The 24,728-nt window shown below is 36.6% G+C and overlaps 1 protein-coding gene across 1 annotated transcript in view; it reads left to right on the top strand.

Annotated features, from left to right (window-relative positions):
- Positions 1–34: 34 nt before the first annotated feature.
- LOC112139743 (spectrin beta chain, non-erythrocytic 1) overlaps positions 35–24,728 on the top strand; it is a gene marked incomplete at its 5' end in the record, with an annotated part of 43,833 nt that continues 19,139 nt past the window's right edge. Inside the window, 2 exon segments of the mRNA XM_024262604.1 lie at positions 35–340; positions 10,269–10,451. Of these exon segments, the coding sequence (XP_024118372.1) occupies positions 10,295–10,451 (157 nt within the window).

Genomic DNA, 24,728 nt, shown 5'->3' with positions numbered 1-24,728 from the left:
GTGTATCCCCACCACCACCACCACCACCACCACCTCCTCCTCCTCCTCTACCTCCACCAGCAGCTGGAGCACAGCGTGGTTTCGTAACGCGCCGGTGCAGCGCGGAGGAAACCTTCATTTTTTTCTCCTTTTTTCAACTGTTGTTGGTCGAGGATGCGGATTGATATGAGGGACGTTATCAGCGTCACCTGGGATTTTTAACCGTTACATTTTCAGCTAGCATAGCTGCGCGCGTGCCAAGAAAAAAAAATAAAGCGTTTTTTTCATGTCTACCAAAAGATTAAATTTAGTTAAAATATATTTTCGACTACATTTGTGCCCAAAGAAAGAGAAATAAAAGGTGAGTATTATTTTTTTTTTGTCCCTCCTAACCCCCCCTCTCCTCTACCAGCTTCCCACAATAACAAAGCTACTGAGAGAGGCGAAATTCAGGTGACTGCTGCTAGCTTCCTACAGCTACTAGCTTTCCAACTCCATTTATTTTGTTCGCATTTGTTTCGCATTTTTCACATAAAGCCGCTCTAACTAGGTGGAGAAATGCGTGACAGCAGCAGCGCCTTCATGTAACCATTAGAAGCCATATCTGTGTTTGTCTGCCGCTTGTCGTCTTTGTTTGAGTCACACGCAGCCACATTGCATCTGCGCCTTCCAGCCTGTGGATCTTTGATTCAGCATCTGCTGCTACATCAGCTCAACCGTGTTGCTTACCCACGACTCTGATTACATCTAAAGATGTGTGTGCTACAGTGCTAGAACCTTTAAAACACCCACACCACACACACATACACAACACACACACTCTGTCTTGTGTGTGTTATCTAAAACCCACCAGATTTATTCTGTGCTTGGCCTACCCTGCCATCCATATCAGAGTGTATTTTAGTTTTTATTTTTACTGAATATAAGTATACATTCTCAAAAAGTCAGAAACCACTATGTTTTTAATTGTCTGCTCAATTAATCAAAATAAAATAAACGTGTAGAAGGGTTTAGTTAGACAGAAACACACATTTCATTAAATTTTATAACACTATTTAAGGTTTTCCCTAGCACAAAAGTGGCATTGATAGTTTTGGTTATTTACAAAGGGAAGGTTTTGTTTTATGAGTACAATTATTGCACAAAGCAGCTGTTTTGGATCAGAGGAAACAAATCTTGTGGTCTTTAAGAACCCAACTGTGATAGGAGTTGTGGATTATTTTAAAGTGAATTCAAGCCTGAGGTCTCTCCATGAATGAATGTTTGTGAGGCTCATTAAACTGAGCACAAGTTTGCACAAGAAACTATTTAGAATGAACACATTTTGCTAAGCTAATTATGCAAATGTTCTTGTTGGTACTAACTACAACATGTAAATACTAAATTAGACTAGAATATGTAGCTGTTTTTTTATTATTTAATTTTTGGGATGTAAACAGGGAAACTTCATTAAATTGACAGAATTTATTTTCTTTTTTTCTTTTTTTTTTGGCTCTGATAGTAATTCTTGCATCTTTTTTTCCCCCGCTGTTACTTGTGTTTGTGTAATATAAGCACATTTTGGCCATAGCTTTCCTATTTAATCATCATTACAGCTAGCTACATTTGTATATGTGCTAAGTGATAAACTGTCTTTATTGCTTGGATCTAAATTTTTGCAAAACTGTTTTTTTTAAATCCAACTTTATTGCAATTTAAACACACACAAGTATGGTAAAAAAAAAAGTTATTCTAGTCTTTGTTTTCTTAGCTAAGGAGATGATAACCAGTTGTTTACCTCAATTATATATATCATAGCAAGTAGTTATTGCAGATCTGACATGTAGGCACTGAATAATTTCTTTAAAATCTTTGTCCCTAAGAATTTTTGACACGACTTTGAGGTGTTTTCATAACAATTTTAGGGAAATTAATGCATTTTTGCTACTTTCATACCTAAACCTATTAACAGTTGTTTGTTATTAAAGAAATATGGTCAAATATTAGATCTTTCCAAAGTAATTTGCACTGTACCAATATTATGAGTGTGACTCACCACATCTTTCAGTGAGTTTGTGGCTGATTTCCTTGCATTTCCTTCAATACTTGCAATCTGGAATGTTACCACTAGAGGGCGAAATGGTGACTTTGCTTCTTATCTCCCTGTGTTGAGCAGCTAATGAGGATTAGGCTCAGGTTGAACATTTAAAAGCATTTTATTGGTGTTGTAGCTGACATGTTGCCTCAAAGGCCTGTTCTATCCAATAACAGAAACAGAAACAGATGTGATTTGAAAGCGATGCTGCTTTATCATAAAAACTACAATATGGAGCCACTCATAAACTTGTGTTGTGGCTGTGGGAATATTTCTAGATTTCTGTTTATGTTTTGTCTAGTCTTTTTTTTAACATTACATTAGCAATGTTTATTTTAACAATAAAGGCAAGCTTTTGAGACTAAACGGTTGCGTGAGCTTTAACCCACAGATTCTAGCCTGAGAACTTATTCTATTTTAGTGTCTTGTGCTTCAATTAGCTGTGTTGCTCAATCTTAAGGGGAACATAGATTTAGTGACAGATTTGTATTTTTAAACTTTCATTGAAAATCTTCTTGTTTGTTTAAATTTTTGTGTTTGATAAGCTCTCGGTTATACTTGTAGCTAAAAGTTAGATGACATCTGCATTCAAATTAGTTTGGTGGGCTCAGCTGGAGCAACAAAATTTAACATGCACACTAAATGCGGACCGTCTTCTTTTGTGCTGACTGTCAAAATCCCTCCGGGACCTGCCCTTTTTTTTCCTTGCTTCTGTCTTTACCACACACTTACTTTCATTCTGTTTCCGTCATATCATTCACTGTGGAGATCTCAAACCTGCTATGTAATGTATTCTGTCTGTACTTACTCCATTAGGAAGCTTTCTCCTGAATGAACAAGGCCTGTCAATAATGTTTACTTGTTAATGATGAATTGAAAAGTTTTTTTTTTTTTTTTTCTTTTCGATTAGTCAAGCAATCTGCCAAAGCCAACAGAATTGATTGCATCAGCTTACTGAAACAGCACTATTGATGGGGTAACACAGTTCTTTATTTTACCTGTATCTCCGTTAGAATGGAGAATTTAGAAATACTTTGGGGACAAAAAACAATATCTGTAAACAAATTATATATTTTTTATCTTTATTTTACAGTGAAATCTTTATTTTAAGACTGAAATAAAATCCACCATTTTTAGTGGGTTAAAGACTATGTTGAGGTCACTGCAGGAACACTTGCCACAAGTTAGTTGGTTTTTAATATTTTAAGCTTAGGTTAAGTTTTAGTTATGGACATTTTCATTTACTAGTAATTCAAGAGGAATCTTAACTAACCTCAGTGGAAGCTGTCTACATGCACATAGATATGATATTCTCCATTGTCACTAATAATCTTTAAAATGGTATCAGTTATGCTGTGCTGTTGGTACACAGTGTTACTCCTGCTATCGGCTGAGCATGCTTTTTGTTCCTTATGTTTATGAAATCTCAGAGGAGTCACAGTTAAAGCTCTAGCCGTCTGTGGAGTCCCTCAGAGCCGGTTCTGCTGATAACAACAACAAAAGGTCTTTATGCCCTCTGAGAAAACTGATCCGCTCTTCTGACTGATATTGTTGGTGATCACCAGTGACGTTAATTAGGACAAATAGCCTCCGATAACGATTGGTGCTCTATTGTTAGTTGGACTGAAATGTTCAATGAATTAAAGGGAGATGTCAACTGCATGATGGGCAACATACAGTTTGAGAGCCATTCGTAATGTCTGGAAGATGTGCTGTGCAAGTGCTGAATACTTTTAACCAAGTATCCAATCATTACTCTAATAAGCAGAACAGTACAAAGAACAATCAGTAAGCTGCAGAAGAAAATTAACATGCAGGGCACCCTGCAATGCTGTGGAGATCATATGTTAAAAGAGCATGCAACAGAAGATGGAAATGTAAGCAGCATGTAGCTATTTGCTAATTTCATGGATCCCCTAAACCTTATTATCATGCATCCGTACTGGGGATACTGGGTTGTCCGGGCCCGTGGAGAGTTGTAAAGAGGGAGTGCAGGTGTGTGTTGCAGTTCCCTTGTGGCTAGTGCGGCCACCTTAAGGGATGTAATGAAAATGGAATGTACCATTGTGACGTGTGTGGCAAGTGTATCGTGAAGTATTTGTACAGATAACACAAGTTAAATGCATTTATGACATATGGGGGATGCTATTGTACGGTGTCCTCATGCTCCACTCTAGTTGTTGGTAATGTGGAAATACTGGCCCCTTACCGACCATGTGCATATGGTGCAGGAATGGAGTGTGCACGTGATACATTCATTTACTTATCCATCCGTGGGTCTTAAGTGTTCACTACAACCTGTCCTAGAGGAAAAAATGTGCATGAACATTTAGGTTCACTGAGTGTTCTACGATCCTAAATTTTTCTGATCTGACCATTTTTCATTTTTAGACAGCTCATATACACCCATAAGGAGAGTAGTGATGTAAAGAGAATGAATGTAGCGATGGCTGACGGAGATAAACATCCTGATTTAGTTTTAGCTCTGAGGGTACTTTTAAATTACCAGACACAATCTAGACAAGCACAGCTTAGAGGAGAAATGTTGAGTACTTATTAAAAGAATTGTATATAGAAAAAGAAAAGTAATTTGCTAATCTCTTTTTGGATCAATTTTAGTTCCACCTACTGTCTTGTCTCTATAGCATTTGCATGTAGCATCTGCGAAATAAAAACATGAGGTTCTTGCTAATTAATTAGCTAACATCTACAAACTTTTGCCTATCATTAAATCATGAAGAAGAGATGAACAGAAAAGTGTTGCATTTCAACTTGGCTGACACCTAACCCTTTTTTGTTTTCCATTGTTGTGTATATTTATTCGACCGTATTTTATATTTTATTTAAGGGGGTGCCTTTTAGTTCTTTGTCACTCTAGATGTCTCTGGTAATAAAGGTGTGTGTGGAGGTAAATGCTAGATCAATGTTCAGTATGCTCCTCTTGTTTGTGTGAGGATTGATATAAAAATATAAGTTTCTGTGTTTAAAATCAGACATTTGGAATATAGATTTGGATTTGCTGTTTATTGATTGAAGGGAAACAGCTTTCTTATGTTTGTGGATTCCCACATTATTTACAGCTATCATTTATATCAGTGAATGGTAGGCTTTTGCCTGGGAAATTTACCATTCACATCTTTTCACTCCCTCTTAAGTGCCAATATAACGTCCCCTCTAAGGATTTTGTACAACTTTTTGTTTCAAGCACAAAGCAACCAAAATAAGAGCTGTGGCTTATTCCAATGTCATGTTTGATTTGTTGTGGAATTTTGCCTCTACCTTTCATTGTCTGTCTGCTGTTCTGTAACTTTTATTTCCAAACAAAAATCCTCTACAGATTTAAAAAAAAAAAAAATGCTAGGATCTGGTCCCAGGGGGGACTTTGGTACTATTCTGGTGTATGTTCAAAGCGACTTTGATCCCAAATTTACAAAAATTGACTTGTGTCTGACTACAATCAATGCCAGACGACAGACTTTAATGGCAATGAACGCATGAAACACATCCAGTAAGACCAAACTGAAGCTGAGATTGTTATGGTCACTTGTATAGCAAAAGACAAAAAATCTGGATGCAGTCTTAAATATATAATACAATAATGGGCTTAAATAAGAATACCCACACAAAGTTTCAAAAAGGGGAGTTGAAATCAGACCGTGTTATAGGGCTGCCACGATTAGTCGACTAATCGACGACTAATCGACTATTAAAATAGTCGACGACTAATTTAATAGTCGATTAGTCGTTACTTTGTACTATATGGTGTCAGAGTATAGTAAAGTTGAAAGTTATAATGGTATTATGCTAGTTTATTGGACTATTTTGGCATTTATTAAGGTTTTTTAGGCTATTTTGTTTTTTTTTTTTATTTCAGACATGCTAGCTGTCTTTGCTAGCTTAGTTTTTTTTTGTTTAAGTTTTTTAGGCTGTTTTGGAATTTAGCTAATATTTCAGTTGCATGCTAGCTGTTTTAGCTAACCTAGGCTTTAATTAGGCTAATTTGGCCTTTAAACTAATATTTTAGTTGGCTATCAGCATCTTCAGCTATCATCACTAGCATCTTTTGTGGTCAAATTCAGCTTACATTTCATCTATGATGATGCTAGTGTGAATATATATATAGTTTTTAGTTATTTTAAAGCGAATGATAGTTAAGATGTGTGTTTTACATCCACTTTGTGCATGACCCGATTAGTCGACTAATCGGAAAAAATAATCGGTGATTAGTCGACTATTAAAATAATCGTTTGTGGCAGCCCTACCGTGTTATAATATGCATTTTAAATTTAGGCTGTTATAGTTTGTAGAAAACAGGCACTGTTTTTTTTTTAACGTAGCAAGTATGGCTGCAATGCAATGATTCAAACCCCAAGTTTTTAGTTATGGTTTCGTTTTGGTTCGAAATATGCTTTGTATTTTACAAAAAAGTAAGAAAAAAACATTTTTCATTTGCTAATAAGAAGATAGCAATAAAGAAAAACATTTTAGTTGGCTCATGCCAAGCCTGATTATAAAACAATAGATAATAAATCCTTAAATTTATAACAACACCTGTTTTTAACACTCCCACTATACGGGTTTGCAGTAGGGACACAACAATTCATTCTTCCCACGATTTGGTTCAGTGGTGTACCGTAATACAGTATACCATTTGGTTTTAAACAGAGAATTGTGGCATCCCTAGTATTAAGTCACCTAGCTGTTATGAATCAAATTGTTTTCCTAGACCTGTTCCAAACAGGAAGTTAGTGTCTCCTCTTGAATGTACCAACTTGGTTTCTAAAACTGCTTCACCTTTATGTGAAAGGACAAAAGTACAAGTAAAAGTACTTTGAAAGGGGTTGAGAAATTTTCATTTTTTTGATCCATCACTTTGCTAAAATCCACGTTCTTGCTCGGAACTAAAGTGACGTGGTGTGTCAGTGTGTGAAGGACAAGCAAGTCACTCGAGTGCTTGATGAATGCGATGCTACAGGTCAACAAAAGACCTCTGAGGTCCCATTCAGGAGGTCATTCAAGCTGGGATCAGCAGCCCGTGGAGAGGCCTGTGATGCATGTGTGCCTCTGGCTGCCTCATCTCTGCAAACAGGAAAGGCCCAAATGGCTGGCCTCAACTCTCTGCTGACTCCTTCATTGTACGGGGGCGCTTCGCTGTGGCAGGCTTTTGTGTTCTGCACTTTTGAGGTTTATCTCTCCATGCTCTAACCTCATGACTGTTACAGGCACATTTGTGTAGTGAAACCTCACAGTGCTGAGCCCAATCACGTTTTTTTTTTACTTGAGTCCAATTAGTATTCAAACTCTCATAATGTTTTTTCTTTTCTTTTTTTTTTTTTTTTTTAATATTGTATGTATTTAATTTAGTTTTAAATAAAATTCTGGCTTGTGGAAATGCTTGTGTAGTGAGGCTGAATTTGGCTTCTTTGTTGGGGATTGTAGGGAGTGGCACGTTGGCGTTGTGCTTTTCTAATGTCCTAACTCCCTGCTTGTGTCTGATTGTGGACTCTATTCCCCTCTTTTTCCTCTACTTGATTAACGGTTGCTTTGACCAACAGAACAGCTGTGCAAAGAGAAGCTGTTCTGCTAAGAGGAAGAAGGATGAAAGTCAGTAAGAAAGAAAGAGCAAGTGCTTTTTTTTTTCTCATTATGCCACCGGCTCTGCCCTCCTTTTTTACCCACTGTCATTCTGTTGTGAGAGATGCACTAATGTGGGCCTTAACAGTTCAGAACTGGGGTTTATCCTCCAGGCGTTTCTCTGTGCCCTATTTCTCTTCTGTTTTTTCATAGGTGCTGCTGTTTTTTTAAATGTTATGAATGGTCTGAGTGATTGAAAATCTTTATTACATTACTGTTCTTTGAGAAGGATTAGGATTAATATTATTTAATACATGTATTACCCTTTGTTTTGTGCCACATCTGTTCCCCAGTTTGTCTTAATACTTTCTTTGCTGTATGTTTAATTATTTACACACATTTTTGAATCTTTGGAGGCAAAAATCCTTAAAGTAAATATTCACAAAATACTTTGTAATGTTATCTTAGGTTGTGGATTTGTTGCTGCTTGTTTGGCTTTTAGATGTTGTGAATCTTATGCTTCATTAGTGTTGACCCATCCTATTTAATGCTGTGTGACATGGTCTGATTTATAACCCAGTTTCATGTTGTTGAAGGTAGGGGATGGCAGTCATTTGGAAAGCACAGTGAAACAGTGAGAAGGCATTGTTGTGACGCAGACAGAATAAATCGACTTCATTTGGACATGTGCTTTTGTGTGTGAGGAGATGATTACAGTATCATAGTGGGTCAGGGGATTGCTTGTCTGAGCCACTGAAGAGTGATTAGTTGGCACACGCTGTGAGCCGAGCTTTTTTCTACCAATAACCATGCGAGGATGGCCTCTGTTGGACGCCGGTGACCTCGCTTCCTAGAGCTGCTTCCTGCCTCCCCCCTTTTGAAGGATATAGAGCATTGAATTTTTTGTGGATGCATTTTTATTAAATGCAAAAATGTATTGTTGTCATGTTTATTTCCTAATTTATTTTTATTGAGACTTTTTGTTGAGATAATTTGGAAGCATTAAGAGAAAAATCTTGATGGATATTGGAGGACTGATATTGATGATATTTTTCTTAAATTAATGTTTGTCACATGTGAAAATAAGTTGCATCAATTCAATGCAGAGCACACAGCTTGCTCAGTGGGTGTGTGGATATTATCTGGGTTCTGGGGTAACTGAGTGGAGAAGTGATGGGTCAGAGGGTGAATGTGGGGGCGTTGTTCCGTCTTCTCTAATCCCTGCCTTTGGCTTCTATTTCCAGCATGTCTTAATCTGACACTAATTGGATTTGTCGAGTTTTTTTTTTTTCGTTTTCCCGCTTTTTAACTGCTTAAAAAGGGTTTTGGTTCACTTGTTTGAGTCGAATCATTTTATGAAGTACAATAAGGACAGTTAATTTACCAGATGTACTAAAGGCAGAAGAAATACCAAAGTTATCAATGTATTTATAGTGATTAAATCAGTCACAGTTGGCAGACTTGACAGGAGTTGAAATGACAAGTACTAGCAAACATAGCACTCAACACAATAATCTGGTCCTTGCTCTTCAGCAAATGGACTCAAGCAATGGTGATGGTGGTGCTAACCTCATCCCATTTTATAAAACAAATCATTCAGAGGAAGCTGTGTTTGCTTATTATTTTATTGTTTATGTTTTTGCTTTATACATCTGTAGCTGTTAGTGTATTTTTTCTTCAATTGTTATAAAAAAGCAGTCATTTTTGTTTCAGTGTAAGATATTGGTGATTTTTAATGCCACATCTCCACTCGTGTGAGTTAAAGTGCATTATTCTCACAACTGTAGAATAAAACGGCTGCAGCTTCTTACAAGTAAACATTAAAAAGTCACTAAGTTTTGGGGGTGAAAATGGATTGTTGCCTATTAAACACCACTATGGTCACTGTGGGCTCATAAAGTATGAAAAAATAGGACGAGAGCATGTGATTGGTGTTTCAAGCCTGCCAGTGATGTCAACACAGTGACATAATTTAACCTGCCATCTTTTGACTACTGTATTATGATCACTTGTCTTCATTCTGTTTTATATTTTTTTAATAGTTTTTTTAGTCTGTTTCTTAATTTTTTTAAATTAATTTCATTCAAATGCTTTAGAAATGTCAATGCAATGAATTAAGTGTGGACTTTTGCCAGTTTTATTACTTGAAGAAAAAAAAACATCAGCACTATGGTAAAGGTTGATTGCAAAAGTTGATTGTCTAAAATGATTAGATCTTTGTAAATGCAATCATTGATTCAGATAGAGGCACATTAACACCACAGTGCATTTTCAGTCTTGTTTGTTTTTCTTCCTTGTATATGTGCCCTGGACCAAATATAGTTGATATTTACAGAGAGGCCTAAGGTGTTTCCTGGATAAACTATTTTTGGAATCATTCACTCTGAAAGGGGTATTTCTGCAAAATTCTATGCTGATTTATTGTCAGTTTTAGACACTCTCTTTGGTTTTCTTTAGTCTATTGCACATTTTGGCCGTTGCACTGTCACTGCTTCAATTTGCATATAACCCTCATTTAGGCTTATCAAGCTTACATACAGCTAGAAAGCTGTGTGGAGTCCGCTGTTCTACTATTTATTCGTAAGCGTCCACCTCTTGCTATCACTAATTTTTTTTCTTTTTTCATTTCTTTTTTTTATAGATTTTTTTTTTTCTTAACCTGACACCATGAGCACAATTTCGCCCACGGACTTCGACAGCTTGGAGATCCAGCAGCAGTATAATGACATCAATAACCGCTGGGACCTGGCGGCGGAGACCGACTGGGATAACGAGAACAGTTCGGCGCGTCTGTTTGAACGTTCCCGCATTAAAGCTCTTGCAGGTAAAATCCAAACCATTGTATATCCTTTCCTAATTAACCTCCATGTACACACATATACATTCTGTTCATTTTATGTATGTCTGTATTTGTTATAACCATGCTCAATAGTTTTTTATTAAAACATTTTTTTAATCGTGGGAATTTACTTTAATAGCCACACTTATTTGTGCAAGTTTTCTTAGCACAATAAAAGATTTGCAACAGGATTTTTTAGATCCAGATGCCAGCTGAGACACAATGACAGACCTGACAGTTCTGTGCAAAGATCTAATTAGACTGTGCAGACTGGGGAACAGGCATGATTCTTTTCTGTCCCGAAACCCATCAATTTCTTTTTATAGGACAGGAAAAAAAAAAAAAAAAACGCCTCTAAAAGGAGGACAAAGCTGGTCGGCTATGTAATTACTGCTCTGTTTATTTGCCTTCTCTCTTCCTATAGCTGTTAAGGAACCTTCTGCATCATTTCTGAATGCTGCTGTAAAATGGTTTTGATGAAGCTGTGAAGCTAAACTTGCAAGCCTATCCTCGACTGTCTCAATGCCTTTGGGGGGCATTTCCTGCTTTATATGAATGAGTTGGAAGGTCATAAAATATAGCTTTTCTTATTATTGTTTTTTTAACCAAATCTAAACAGTTTCAACCTAGCAAAAACAAGTTGCAGTATATTAAGATCCCAGCAGAGGGGGCAACTTACACACATAGATAGATATCAAGAAACGCATAACGCTTATGACCCTTGTGCAGTGCTTCTGCCACAGCGCATCTAAACGACAAGCCTCATTTCACTCACAAATTAACCTGTTGTGTGTCAACGGTAGACATTTTTGTGATTCCCTTTGTTCAAAATTTAAAGCCTCACATTGTCTTTAAAACATTGACATTTGTGTAATAATTATGAATACAAATATTTTACTTCAGTTTTACTAGATGGTGACAAATTATTTAAATAAGTCCTCACATAGTTGTGTGTCTGTGCATGTTTGTGTGTGTGTGCGCACTCCAGTGTGAATGCTTGCGATAGCATCGAGGTTTAACAAGTACGAACTTGATGTGCACATTCTTCTACCTGTTGTACCAGCTACAACAGCTCCGCTCCTTCCATTCTTTAACACTTTAGATCAAGCAAGGTTAAAGCTTTTCAGCATTTTATTATTCTGTACAGTCCTCCTTTGTCATAATAGTATTTTTAATGCCCTGTTTATGCTTTTTTCCCCCCACACTTTTAACACCTTGGAATCATTACACCGATGGTGCTAGAACTGTAGGCGCCTGCTGGTTAACATTTAAGACTCCTGCAGTCAGACCATTGTGAATTTGCATTGATTAAGCTTATCTTCACTCTCATGCACAGCAAACTGTGCAGCTTTACATATTTTTCCAGCAGCACCCAACTGTATTCCCTGACAGTTATACGTATTTACATACAAGATTCTCAAGAGTTGGAAGAAATTAGGTTTTCAAAGAGTCTACAGTCTTTGTACAACACGGACAGACACAACTGTTTATACCCTCTGCTTATGAAAAAACCTCACAATGATCACTGAAAAAATGGCAAACTTAAAGGAAATGAATAAGAAATCATTGAATGGAACATGTTTGTTCAACAGAATAATCTTTTAAACAAAAAAAATAAAACAACTCTAAAATGATGGTACCCTTGACTTAACTTTTTGTTTCCCATCAACTAGCTGCAAACAAAACATAACTGCGATCTGTCAACAAGTACTGATAACACATCTGCCTTAGCAAAGCTCCTCGGGGTTCATAGTCAGTCACATCTGAATGGCCCACAGTTTTGCTTAGAGGAAGTTTTAACAGTCTGATGTTGTCTTTCATCATTTGGAAAACACTTCATCTGCATTTGAGATCAAGCTTTCTAACATTAGGCAGCACATTTTGCCTCAAATTTGTTAAAAGATTATACTTTATGTTTCATTCAAGAGCAATGTTTAATTTCTGCTGGTAATTTTTTACTAGTATTGCTTTAGTTAGTTTCAGGCTGTTCAAGATAACTGTTTTTTTTTCTTTAAATGTCAAACTAATCACAAAAAATGAAATATCTATGCATTCAGACCACATGTTTTAAACCTACTGTATATATGTTCTTAGTTACACAAGGAAAAGTTGGGCAATAACATGACAATCTGTACATATGTTTGCAAAATGTCCCAATCCAGTGGAGTAGTGTTCGAGTCCAGGCTTCCGTTGTGCCCTAGGGCCCTCGAAAGGGGGTCTGCAGAATTGCAGAGGCTCAGTGATATATCTTAGCCCTCCACATTCCTGGTTACTTTCTTCTTTTCTTCTGAGGTTATTCATAAAAACCACACCATCACTCAGTGCAGGTTGTTCATTTTTGACGCGGGGTGTCTTCTTTTGCTTATACGCTGAGTGTGTGTATGCGCAGAAGAAGCTACAGTTACTTTATGTATTAGGACCCTTATGATGCAAAAAATGCCAGTGGGAGCAGTGCTGTGATTAACAGGGTTTCTAACTACATGCATCCATGCCATAACTTTTGCTCCTCAGAGGGAAAGCTGTCTTTTTAGTCTCTCATTAGTCCAGTCTCCCTCTGTAAACATCCTGTCACAGAGAGCCTCAGGCGGGCAGTTTTCTTTTTAATAAGAACCATCCATTTGCTGTCACCTTGTAGTGTTGGACCAAACAAGGATAACAACTGGGACTTTTAGCATGTTTTTGTCTACTAGTTTGTGAAAAATAAATTAATAACTCAAGTATTATCTAAATTAATGTAAACAGTCAGTTTGTGCTGACAGTATTGATCATTTTTACCTGTAATAAAGTCATATTTGATAAAATAATGTTACATTGTTCCAACTGGAATAATATATGGAATTTATTAATCCCACAGTTTCTTAAAATAAATCTTTTAGACTGCATCCGATGGACACAAAAGTTCAGAAAAGTTGTTGCTTTTTATTTTTCACTTTGATCTGTGAATACATTCAGAAAGTTCAATAGAATTGAATGAGGTTACTTGTGTAAACAGTGTGTGCTAATAAAAATATATATGCTTTGAAAGATTTAGAGCAGCTCGTGTTTCACTGCTTCCTCTGCTTTTACATCTTTCAGAAATGAGTAATCAAGCTGTCAGTTAGAAATCTCATCAGGCAGGAAAGTGCTTTTGAGACTTTCAACAACTTCCTTCCTGTTTAACGCTTTATCAAGGCACTGCCTACAGTTTGTACAAAGCAGGGGGGTGAACGGAAGGTTGTGTAAAAAGAAAGACCATGAGAACCACATAGGGTTAACATTTTTCAAGCTGACAGGGAATTTTATACACTCTCTTGGTATAGGCCTCTCCCTTGTGTTTGCAGGAATTAAGGTGGAGTTGGATTATCCACCTCAAGCTGCACTGCTTGAAGGACTCTAATGGTTTAGTCTGCCTGTAAAGCTCCTCCCTCCCTTTGCCCTTCCCTCCGTTCTTCCTTTATGCTCCTCCCTAAAACACACCTTATGCTAATGACGCACATTTTAGACGGCACAGCAGGCTTTGTTTACACAGTAATCTGACTGTGGCTGGCGTGCTTGCTTCTTGGTGCTGTGTCTCAACATATTCATGGTCAGAATTTGGAGGGAAGAGTTACTCAGCTTTGTTTTGTTGTTCTGTTTTTTTAGTTTTTTTTTTTACTGAAGCCACAAGTGAGGTCAACTGAAGTTTTTTTTTCTCTACCTAAACGCCACAAGTGAGAAGATTTTGACAAAAGGGAAAATGTTTTGTTTGATGGCGTCTTTTATTCTCTGAAGAACAACGGCTCCACTCCCGCCTCTGTTGTGTTTTTTCACTCCACAAAACTGGATATGCAATAAATGAAGAAGAGAACACTTTTAGGATTTTTTCTTGTGCCTTACTGAAAAACGGCAGGAAACCAAGGATTAAACCCAGGATAAACATTCCTCTTTCTTTTTTTTTTTTTTTTCTGGACTGGAAACATTATTGAGATCGTCTGCTATGTAGGAAATCCGATTCAGAAAGGAATATTTGAGCAAAGAGATCCATAGAAACTACAATGGAGTGGGACCAAAGGGAGCCCTGCTTGTCCCCAGCAGCATTTGTCAACCAGGTGCAATATTCTAATATTCTGGAAGGGAGATTTAAACAGCTACAAGGTAAGAGTCAAACTAGTCTTTCCTACAAGAGTGAAAGGGGACATTCCATTCAAGTGATGACTCAAAAATGTTCATTTACAGGTTTAGTTGCAGCCTACACCTTTACTGATGTCGCTATTGATTGTGCAGTTTTATGAAAGTATGAAAGTTCCTACAAACCAGTCTTTCTCTTAAGAAAATGTGTTTGTTAAATAAGAAAAAATGGCAAACTTGTTCACATGCAAAGGATATTATTTTAACCTTTTTTTTTCCAACATATGTGTACCTGTTTGAGTTTCAAAATGATGCCCTCACAGTTCTGTACTTGTTCTCTGCTCTAGTAGTGAAAATATCAGCATACTTGCATTTTTTGCACAGAAGGTTTTAGCTCCGATCTACAGCAGCCAGGCAGGCAGTCTGGCACCTGATCACTCGACCACCTGTCCTCTCCTATCTTATTACAATACGCCGCTCTGTCTTTGGACAGAGCCTGAGAGGCTTGGAAGGCTCCAAGCAGAGAAATCACTGAAGCCTTTGGTCCTTACACCAGAGATGATGTGTAAACTAAAAAAAAAAAAAAAAAAAACTGAATCCAACTTTTTACTAAAGTTAAAAACAGATAAATTTGACCTTTTTATTGGTATTTTTTGCATGATAGTTTTAGCTCCTTAGCCACAGGCCACACAGCATTAGAGGAAGGTTTAAGTATTTGCTGCAGCTAAGCGTGTGCTGTGTGTGTGGGTGTAACCATGTGTGAAACTCTGTCAGTACTGAAGATCAGGCTGTTGTTTCCGCTTCCACCCTGCCCACAACCAGGAGTGGAGACGTGTCTTTGATGGACAACAGTCATCACTTTTTACTTTTGGAACCGAATTCACAGGGTGTTCATTATCTCAACAATGGTCTGTGATAACTATGGGTAAACAAGCTGATTTGAAGATTCAAGATATGATATCATGAAAAGATGTTATCCATCTGAAAAAATATACTCGTTTTACCACATGTCAAAGTTAACTGTGCAACCTGGTGCATTCATGGAAGCAGATGCCTTTTTTTTTTTTTAATCTAAGCTCATTTCTCAAAGAACAAACAAACTGATTTTTAAAACCTGAAGGTCAAATATTTTAAAAAAAGTGCTAACAGGATGCTTTTATTTTTATCTACATTTCTCTCATAAACGGATATTGCAAAACTAATTAAAATCAGATTAAGAACTAGATTTTGTTCTTTATGTCGTCCGTGAACTCTTGAGTTGGACACGCTCTGGACAAAGGTTGCTGTAAAAACATGCAGGCATAACCAGGAGCACATACTTTTTGGCAACACCCACTTGCCTTTCCAGCTTGACTACTCTTGCAGCTAATTTTTCTGTCACTCCCTCCTTGAGTTACATCTGCAAGCATGCCGGAATGGCTTTTCACATCATTTGTGAATGTGCCGTCACTTTACTCCTCCAAAAGTATTTGTAAAATGTTTTGAATAGAATACACAAAGTTCATTTGTGTTTTTTTTTTTTTTTGAGAAGGGGGTCATTTGGCTTTTAGGCCAAATATGTAATCCTAATGATGAGCAAAATGTTTCAGGACTCTAGCATATTGAACCCTTTCAAAACAGTGGAATTGTTGTAAGCGATTAAAAGTGATAAGCTTGATTGCTTCACCAAGGGAGACGAGGACACTAGAATATCATACAAACTGTCACATCCTTTAGTCAATAGTCCATGTTGACAGATGAAGGAAGAGTGGTTGTTTTTTAAACGTCTATTTTTTTTCTCTACACAGCAAGATGGTACCATGTTAATCCTATTTGGTCTTACTGCACCACGTGGATAAACAGAGCATCGAAGGTTCCATGTGAAAGTTCATGTTCCTGTTTCTTGTGCACCTCAAAAGTAGGTTTTAGTTCCAAAATAAATACTTGGTAATGCCAGTTTCCTGTCATTGTGCAAACAGCAGTGAGAGTTACGCTGTGCTCTGAGGGGGTCACTGTCCTATCTACAGGTCAGTTGCTGTGGACTTTAGCTGGATTGTTACTCAGCAGGCTTTAGCAGCATGACGCTCTTCAAATAAATGTTACTAACTGCACTGCAGTTCGATTTTCATTGAAAATCTACAGCCTTTATATCCTTCTCTCTCACGCTTAATCTACACTATGCAGTTCTATGTAATCAATAAATTGGAGTTTGTGAGGATCAGCAGCTGTATTTATTTTTTCTTTAGTCTTTTGAGTATGCTTACTGTAATGAGGTCATTGTTGGATTATGATCAAGTTTCAAGCCCGGCAGCACATTGTTAACTGAAAGTTGTAATGCAATATCATTCAGCACCGCTGGCTCTTTTGGCCTCCAGCTGTATCTCTTAGTCACCTCGGTGAGAGTGCAACAAACAAACCCACAGCCACCAGAGAAATCCATTTATTTCACACTGGTTCCCCAACATTGAAAGTTTAGTAACAAGAGATTGAAGTTTCGGACATGTGCAACATCTTTTGCATTTTTAGGTCATTTTGTCCTCATGTTTTTGAGAAGTGTTTGTTTTATGTCTCAGGGGATTAACCTTGGCAAGTCCCCTCCTCCCCTACCTTCTCTATTATCATGTGTAGCTGCAGATGGCACAGAAAAATACAGTTGAAGGACATGTTGACTAACATCCGCGTGGGGCAGGATTGGAACCTAAAATCACGGAAGGGTAGTAATATGTAAAGATGATTTTAACCACGTATGACGAGGCTACACTTTTACCACATTACTCGAGATGCAGCGGAAGAGCAGTTCTGCTTTTACAGGCGGGAAAATATGACAGCGAGTGCTTTTGTGTCATGTTGTTCACTTTGTTTTGCCCACCGAGTGCTTTCTAATTTATATGTTTTCTATTTCTTAGAAAATAGTTTCCAGTGGGGGGTGTAGTTCATATACAGCAGCATATGGCTTATAGGTTACTTTTAAGTATATAGTGATTTTTTTTTTCACAACACAATTTTTTTATCTTGAACTTGAACTAATTAAAATGTACTAAACATGGTTTATAAAATGTAATTTGGTCTGGATAATAATTTACATTTTTTAAGCTAAATCTCAGTTCAGGTCATGAAATGTGTGAAGTTTATTCCATTTGGTGAAATCTTACAAACAAACATTGCCTCTAGGATTGTTTGTTCCCACTGTTTGCATTGCAGATGGAAAGCTGTACCATGTTTGATTTAACTCAAAACTCTCACTGTTACCACTGAAAAAAGGCAGCTTGAAAACACAAACCTACATTTGGCCTTTTTTAATGTCCCATGACTTCATTTTATTTCTATAATAAATTATCTCTTTGTTTACCTCACTTAGTGACACTTAAGTCCCTGGTTGATTTATTGAGCACCAGATCGCCTCAAGCTTAATGATCAAAAGCTGTGATTGAGCTTAATGTTTCCTGGTGAGGATTTGTTTTACTTGCCATCAAGTAGAAACTGCTCCTTCATTCTTATAACATGCCACCCATCTGCTTTTTCTTGTTGGTGGATGATGATGGTGCTATCATCAGTCATTCCTTGTATCACTGTAATGTTGTTTGTCAAAACACCAGTATGACATAACTTCTCATCTGAACTTGTGATATATTTGAAGTAAGCATAATCCCCCATTATCAGATGACTTCATGGATGGGATTGACTGGACAGTGTGGGCAAAAAAGAAAAATCAAATGTTCATGTATTTGTTTCTCTGACTCTATCTTTTATTTTACTGTCCATGGTAAGAAGTCAGCTTATAGAATTAAATTTGCATTAAATGTAAAATGATGTATTCATGTATACTAATCAAAATAGTCCACTAATTTCAGTTTGCTTGAAGACAGAACAGTTGCATAACGAGATCAGAGTTGACATGAAGGTAAAAGCTGGCCTTAGACTAATGAGCGCTTTGCTACAATGACCTTCTTCACATGGATCACGGTCAGAGCGAAGGTTGGTAAAGCAGATGCATTTATAGAGTTAGTTTACTTGTTCCTTTGAAGGAGGTGACCTAGAGACTCTCATAATACAACCTCAGGGTTGGAAACAGAAGACGCTGGATTAACAAAGTCAAGGTCAATTCAAGCAAAGCTAAGAAGAGCGGCGAGAATGACTCAGTAAGAAGGTTAGTCCAAGTTGGAGCACAAAACGAGCTGAAGTTGTTGACAGCTCTTTCGTTTAGCAGCTGGGCTGAGGTCTGAATAGAAGTCTTTGTTGTTCCGTAAAGGTTTAAAATGATTCAACAACACACATAAACCCTGTGTTTGTCACTAACAAGGGAGACTAAAAAGCATTGTCTATTTTGAAGCAAATCATAAAGACCAGTCCAGATAGTTTTCTATTGAATGTGATGTTGATATCAACAGATTATTCTTGTAAGAATTGATAAAAAGACAAAACTAATTCATTGCTATTGTTAGCCTCCAGGTCTCCATACATCTTCAGTTAAACCTGAATTAACCTTAGTGTGAAGGAACAATTGATAACGACTCAGTCTTCACCCTGATATGGATCCTCTCAGATGTCTTTGAGCTCCTCTTAGGCAGTGTTGAACATGTCTACATGTTATCACTAAACACATCCCAGGCACCATGAGCCACAATGTCAGTATAAAGTCTGGCAGCTTATTTGCACAGATTAAACGCAGATAACAATCATTATCCAAAGAGCCCCTGTATGTTAGATGTTGAAGCAGGAAAACAGAAGCTTAACCTTCGTATCTTCAATTAAAAAGAGGCCACTGGCTGAGACAGGCCCACATTCTAGTCCTGTTCTGACATATACTTAAACTTTACTACCAGGTACAAACATGCTCAAAGCCACTAGACATGTCCAAATATGTGTCTAAACCATGGAGTGATGCCTCTAACTACTAGTTTTAATGTGTCATTAGCACACGCAGAGGACAAAAACAGAGGTGGAGTTTCGCACAAGAAAAGGATGTCTAGGAGTTGAGTCATCTGGACTCATTGTCTCGCTACTCATCCCAGTAGCTTCGTCAATGAGAAGAGCATGTTCTAAGATAAGAGTTTTAGTTGTGAACTAAATAACTGCAAATGCTACAAAGGTTAATGAAGTGCCAAGGTTTTTTGTGTTTTGTTTCAAAAGATTTTGAAAAATAATTCACTTAGGGTTATAAATTAGTTGTTTTTAGTTCTTCCTGGATCAACTCTTGGTTACTTTTTTTTTTTTAGGATGAGATGTATTTGAACCAAAAAACCTCAACGTTGTGTAATTTCAAGAATAGCCTTTTGGTATGTGCTTAATTCGTCATCCTCATCAAGATAACACCAACCATAAGCCCAAGCTAAACCAGAGTTGTGGTACATTGGTACCAATTTTGTATTATAAGGTGTCTTACTGTGTAATGCTAAAATGACAGTGGCTGCAGACCAGCCTATTGGTCAGGAGATCTGTTTGGATTGTAAGGATAGGTTCTTATTTTTTACACCCTCTAAATCCTAATACTGGTTTATTAACTTTACCTCAAAGTGGTAGCGTATGATAGTTATTGACAAGGAATTTATTTTCAGGGTTTGTTGAGCAAAAAGCAAAGATGAAATATTTCACATGGGTTTCTTGTAATAGGAGACAGTGTTCTGTCATTTTCTTTGAGGGCACAAACATGAGCTCTATAGATGTTGTGTATGACATCAGACACCTTAGTCTAAGTATAGGTCATGGTTTGTTTGGTTTTTCTACCTTTCTCTGTCAACTATAACATTACAGTTTAAAAATACACAAGTAACCACAGTTCTTCCTGTTGCAGAGTTTAACTAACTGATGTTTAGTACTTTAATGCTCCATTTATACCTAAATATACAAATATTAGTGTTTACTTTCAGCAATGGGTAAAAGTTTGGACTCATGATCTGTTGAAATGATCTGTACTTTCAAGTGTTGATGGTACTTTTCAAATCTGATAGTATTTCTGTTTTTTATTTTTATCTTTTTTCACCAAAATATCTGCAGAAATACCATCTAGTCATTGTAAAATTATTGGAAAAAAACACTCCAAATATGAAATACTACAAGTGAAAAAATGGCAACAAATGTGACTGTCTTAGCTTTAATCTCTGAACTCGCATTGTCAGCTAATTAAAGCATCTTTTTTTTCAAATATCTAAGATCTATTCAATGAGTGCAACAATCTTACCATTTCCCCCAAAAGCTAGATTGTTGGCTAAATTAATATTGACGATGATGCAAGCTGATGACTGTTCTCTGCTATAGTTGTAGCTCACATTAAGTTAGATTCCTTCGCATGTGTTCCTGTTTTTTTCTTTTTGCTCATTTCTGTCTTCTCTGTGAATCAGAAATGATAAGATTTTTTTAGGACCTTTGCCCATTTCCTTACGGCCATGTTCTCTTCAATGCTTGGTGCTGTCACAACATGATTGATGCCCAGTTGGAATGTAGACGACTCTAAAGTCATGTCACAGCAATCCATCTGTACTAGCTTATTTACCAGATGGAACTACTTCATGTTCCCTTTGTCAGTGCGGATTATTTTGTCACAGGAGGACATGATCATTTTATAAATATTTTCTTGTAAAGTAAAACTTAATAGTACTAAAGCTGGAAAATGAAAGTGTTAGGAATTAAAAAGACCAGGCACAAATGGATGAAAGTTGATGAGCAGAATACTAGTGGATCATGAAAAAAGACAGTTGTGTCAGCCTTATAGAACTAACATGTTGTGTTACAGTTGTGAACACTATTTGTGAGTTTTCTTTTAATGGTTTTCTGATATTACTCACTTTTATGCAAAATTTATGCTAAAAAAACTTTGCTATTTGAAATATGAAAGTCTAAAAAAGTGAATGACTTGCAAAAAATGTGTTGTTTTTCATCTGCAGTTTGAAAGGACTTCTTTGAAAAGTCTCATGACAGGAACTGCTATTTAATGATGCCACATGCATGACTCTTTGCACATTTTTAGAACTCGCAGCAAAGTAGTTGTTGTGTCTGCATGCGGTGGTTTGTTTGGATAGATAAACCCTTGGTTCAGCAGGGTTTCTTTTCAAGGATCACCTTTGTTCAGCTCCATTAGAAGTACTGCCACAACACAACTACTAGTTTTACTGTTGGTGGGACTACTAGAATTATGATTGCTGAAGCAGAGCATGTATTACACAGTATTCTGAATGAAAGTTCTTTCCGACAGCAGTGAAGTAATCCATAGAAAACCTCAGGCAAAATATGAAAATAATTTTTTTTTTCACAAGTTCAGCAGAATGACTTCCTTATTGCGTGTTGTTAGAAAGATTGGGTTCATTTTGTTTCTTTTTTCATTATTTGAGTAAAGTTGCTGAGTAAACAGCTTTAGTCCAGAACAGGTCAAAAGTTCTGAAGTTGTTGCTCCACCCTTAAATGCGGTGTTTCAAAATTGGCTCTTTTTCCTCTTTTTAAGTGACAGTTGGTGGTTTGCCACACTTCAAGTGTCTTCGGCTGCACCTGTATGTTCCTTGCTTTTAACTCACTTGCTTTCAACATTTATTGACATCTTTGAGTTATGTGAACTGTATTATACCTGTAGAAATAAAGCTTTATTCAAAATAAAAAAAAAATATGTTCTACTTGACGACTTTTTTATTTATTGTATTTTCATGTGCTCCTTCTGTAGCAAATGGCTTTAGAAAATGTTCATTGTGTGTTTTTTTATAAGAGTAGCTCTCATCAGTGTGCCAAACTTTCATATAAATCTAGTCATCAGTTTTAATTAGTGTTCAGTTTGTTGCAATTCTGACTAATTTTGGAAATTTGTGTTGTGCTCAAACAAAGAAAAAAATTAGACCATTTTGTAATAACTTTGATCAAAGTTTGCATCATCTATGTTTTTCCCTTTTATTTATTTATGGTTTATATATTTTTAATCTTTAAAAGTCTGTTATTTTTGCACGACATTGGTTTGCCACCAGAAAGGAACAAGTTAATTGTTTTTGTTTAACTTTAAAAAAAAATTTTTTTTACCAAACATTAATTGTATTCAATTTTTAGTTTGCTGCATAGTCTAGAATACAGTAAAAAAGTCTAAATTTCTTCAAAACAATTTTAAACCAACACCTTGAGACATTATTTCATGCTTTCACAACCAGATGGTTGTAACTCAATGTTTTGAAGTTAGCCATTTGTTTCTCTTGCATTATGAAACTGTTCAAAATTTTCACACTTTTGCTATCCTTCATTTTTTTTTGTTCATTATATTTTCAGTCTTTAGTATATAGCACCTTGTAAATTGGGTTAAGGATCTTGTAAAGTTAAACTGAATGAGCAAAGATATATTTTTAATTCACATTTTGCTATAAATCAATTTTATAAGTGCTAATGTCCCTTTTTTAAGTGGTGGAGATGAATGCTGCTTTAATGCTTCAGTGCATAGTTCCTATTTTATTTGTTTCGGTCCTGCTGCAGTTTCAGCTTTTTAACTCTGAACCGAGCTGCAGTGTTCTGATCAGGCTAAAATGTACTGTGTACTTTTTCCTTTTATGTTCTACCGACAGTAAATGCACTCCTAGATCTGTGTTTTTAAAAGGCAGGGAGACTTTATGTCCTAGAAATTAGGTCACCTTGTTAGATTGTGTAGTAGGATTAGCCTCTTACTCCTACAGTCCATATGTCTGAGCTGCTGTTGCAGCTTAATTTCTTGGGTTTCTTTGTTTAGTCCTGCTTTGAAAAAAAAAAAAAAGGAAATGTAACATGACTGAAATAAAAAAACATATTTTACCACATCACTCCACTAATATCTGCTGTGGTGACAGTGATTGTCATAAACTAAGAGACATAGCTGGCAGTTAAGTTTGTTATTAAGAGGTAAAACCTCTCACTTAATGGGAGGACTTAATAGCTTATCTGTAAAATGAACTGCACCAGAAAGGACTTAGTCCATAACACTTACTGTTACTGGTCTGCACTCAGAAGTCAGAGTGGCTCTAAATGACTTTGTATTTATTTAATTGGATTTCTTTTAATATTTGTTTAAATATTTTATTTATTTTAAGCCTAGAACTCGGAGGATTCTGTGAGGTCTTACTGGTTTGTATTTGTATTTTTTGTCAGTCAGATTATAACCTGATCATTTTACCAACACTCATGTTAATTTGATAAACCATACCATGACAACTATTCTTGGATTGAGTCTGTCTTCCCATTTCTGCTAAAAGAGCCCAGACTAACCACTTTTATATCAAGGAATAAAGGAGGAGGCCTAAAAGAGTAGACGGTTGTTTCCAGTGTTTAAATCTAATCTTATTTTCTTACATTTGATCATCTTCTATCGTGTGTAGCATCAGTAATAGTATCAGAACTTTATTGCGAATAGGACAGTACAAGAGGGGTACAAGAGTGAATAAAACAAGCTAGAATCAACTAAGTGACATTTACGCAGCACAAGAGTAGAAAACACTTTGACATATGTTGAATAAACAGGCAGTGAATGTTGCTTCTGTTTTTACAATAACACACCAATGATTTGCTGTCCTGTCATCTCTGGCGCTCCTTTATTGATTTATTCTGTTGGTTAAAATTAATTTAAAAACTACATTGGGACAGTTTAGTTGAATCTGTTGAGCATTGTTTTTCATGTGGTCTCTGTGAATCCATCTGCATTCCCACAAATATCAGTAGATTGGTATCTTCAGGTTGTGAAGGTCCTACATGTGGACAGCTAGTCGGACTTTAACTTTTTGGTTGTGTTGCAATGCTGTGTTCGCAAGGGTCACTGCTGTCATCCTGCTTGGTGGAGAGCAGAGGTTTCTGCACACGCTGGAAAAATGTTTGAAAGGTCCAATGTAAAATCTATGTGAATCCCAGAATGCAGTTCTTTCTTAGCACAGTTCTGCTTTCTAACAGTTCTATCAACCTATTGTCAGCAGCTTTAAAGTGGTGTCAAATCCCTCAAAGAAAATGCTGTGTAGCAGGACAGTGATGCACTGCTGTTGTCCAGATTGGTGGTTATACTGTAACAAGATAATTAAGAAAAGTGGTAATATATTCATCAATATATTTAATCAATGTAAAACAATTTTCCCTAGAGTATAGCTTTGCATTACTTAAAATATGACGCAGTTTTACTCACTTCCCCTGTTGGTGCTTTTAATTTGGTGGTTGATTGGTTTTAGTAGGATCAGATAAGACTGTAGAGGAGTGCCTTTGAGGTATGCTGCTCCTCATTCT

The sequence above is a fragment of the Oryzias melastigma genome, linkage group LG14 (assembly GCF_002922805.2).
Source record: "Oryzias melastigma strain HK-1 linkage group LG14, ASM292280v2, whole genome shotgun sequence".
Lineage (NCBI taxonomy): Eukaryota > Metazoa > Chordata > Actinopteri > Beloniformes > Adrianichthyidae > Oryzias > Oryzias melastigma.
The sequence above is the reverse complement of the archived record's forward strand: the minus strand, read 5'-3'. Positions and strand labels throughout refer to the sequence as shown.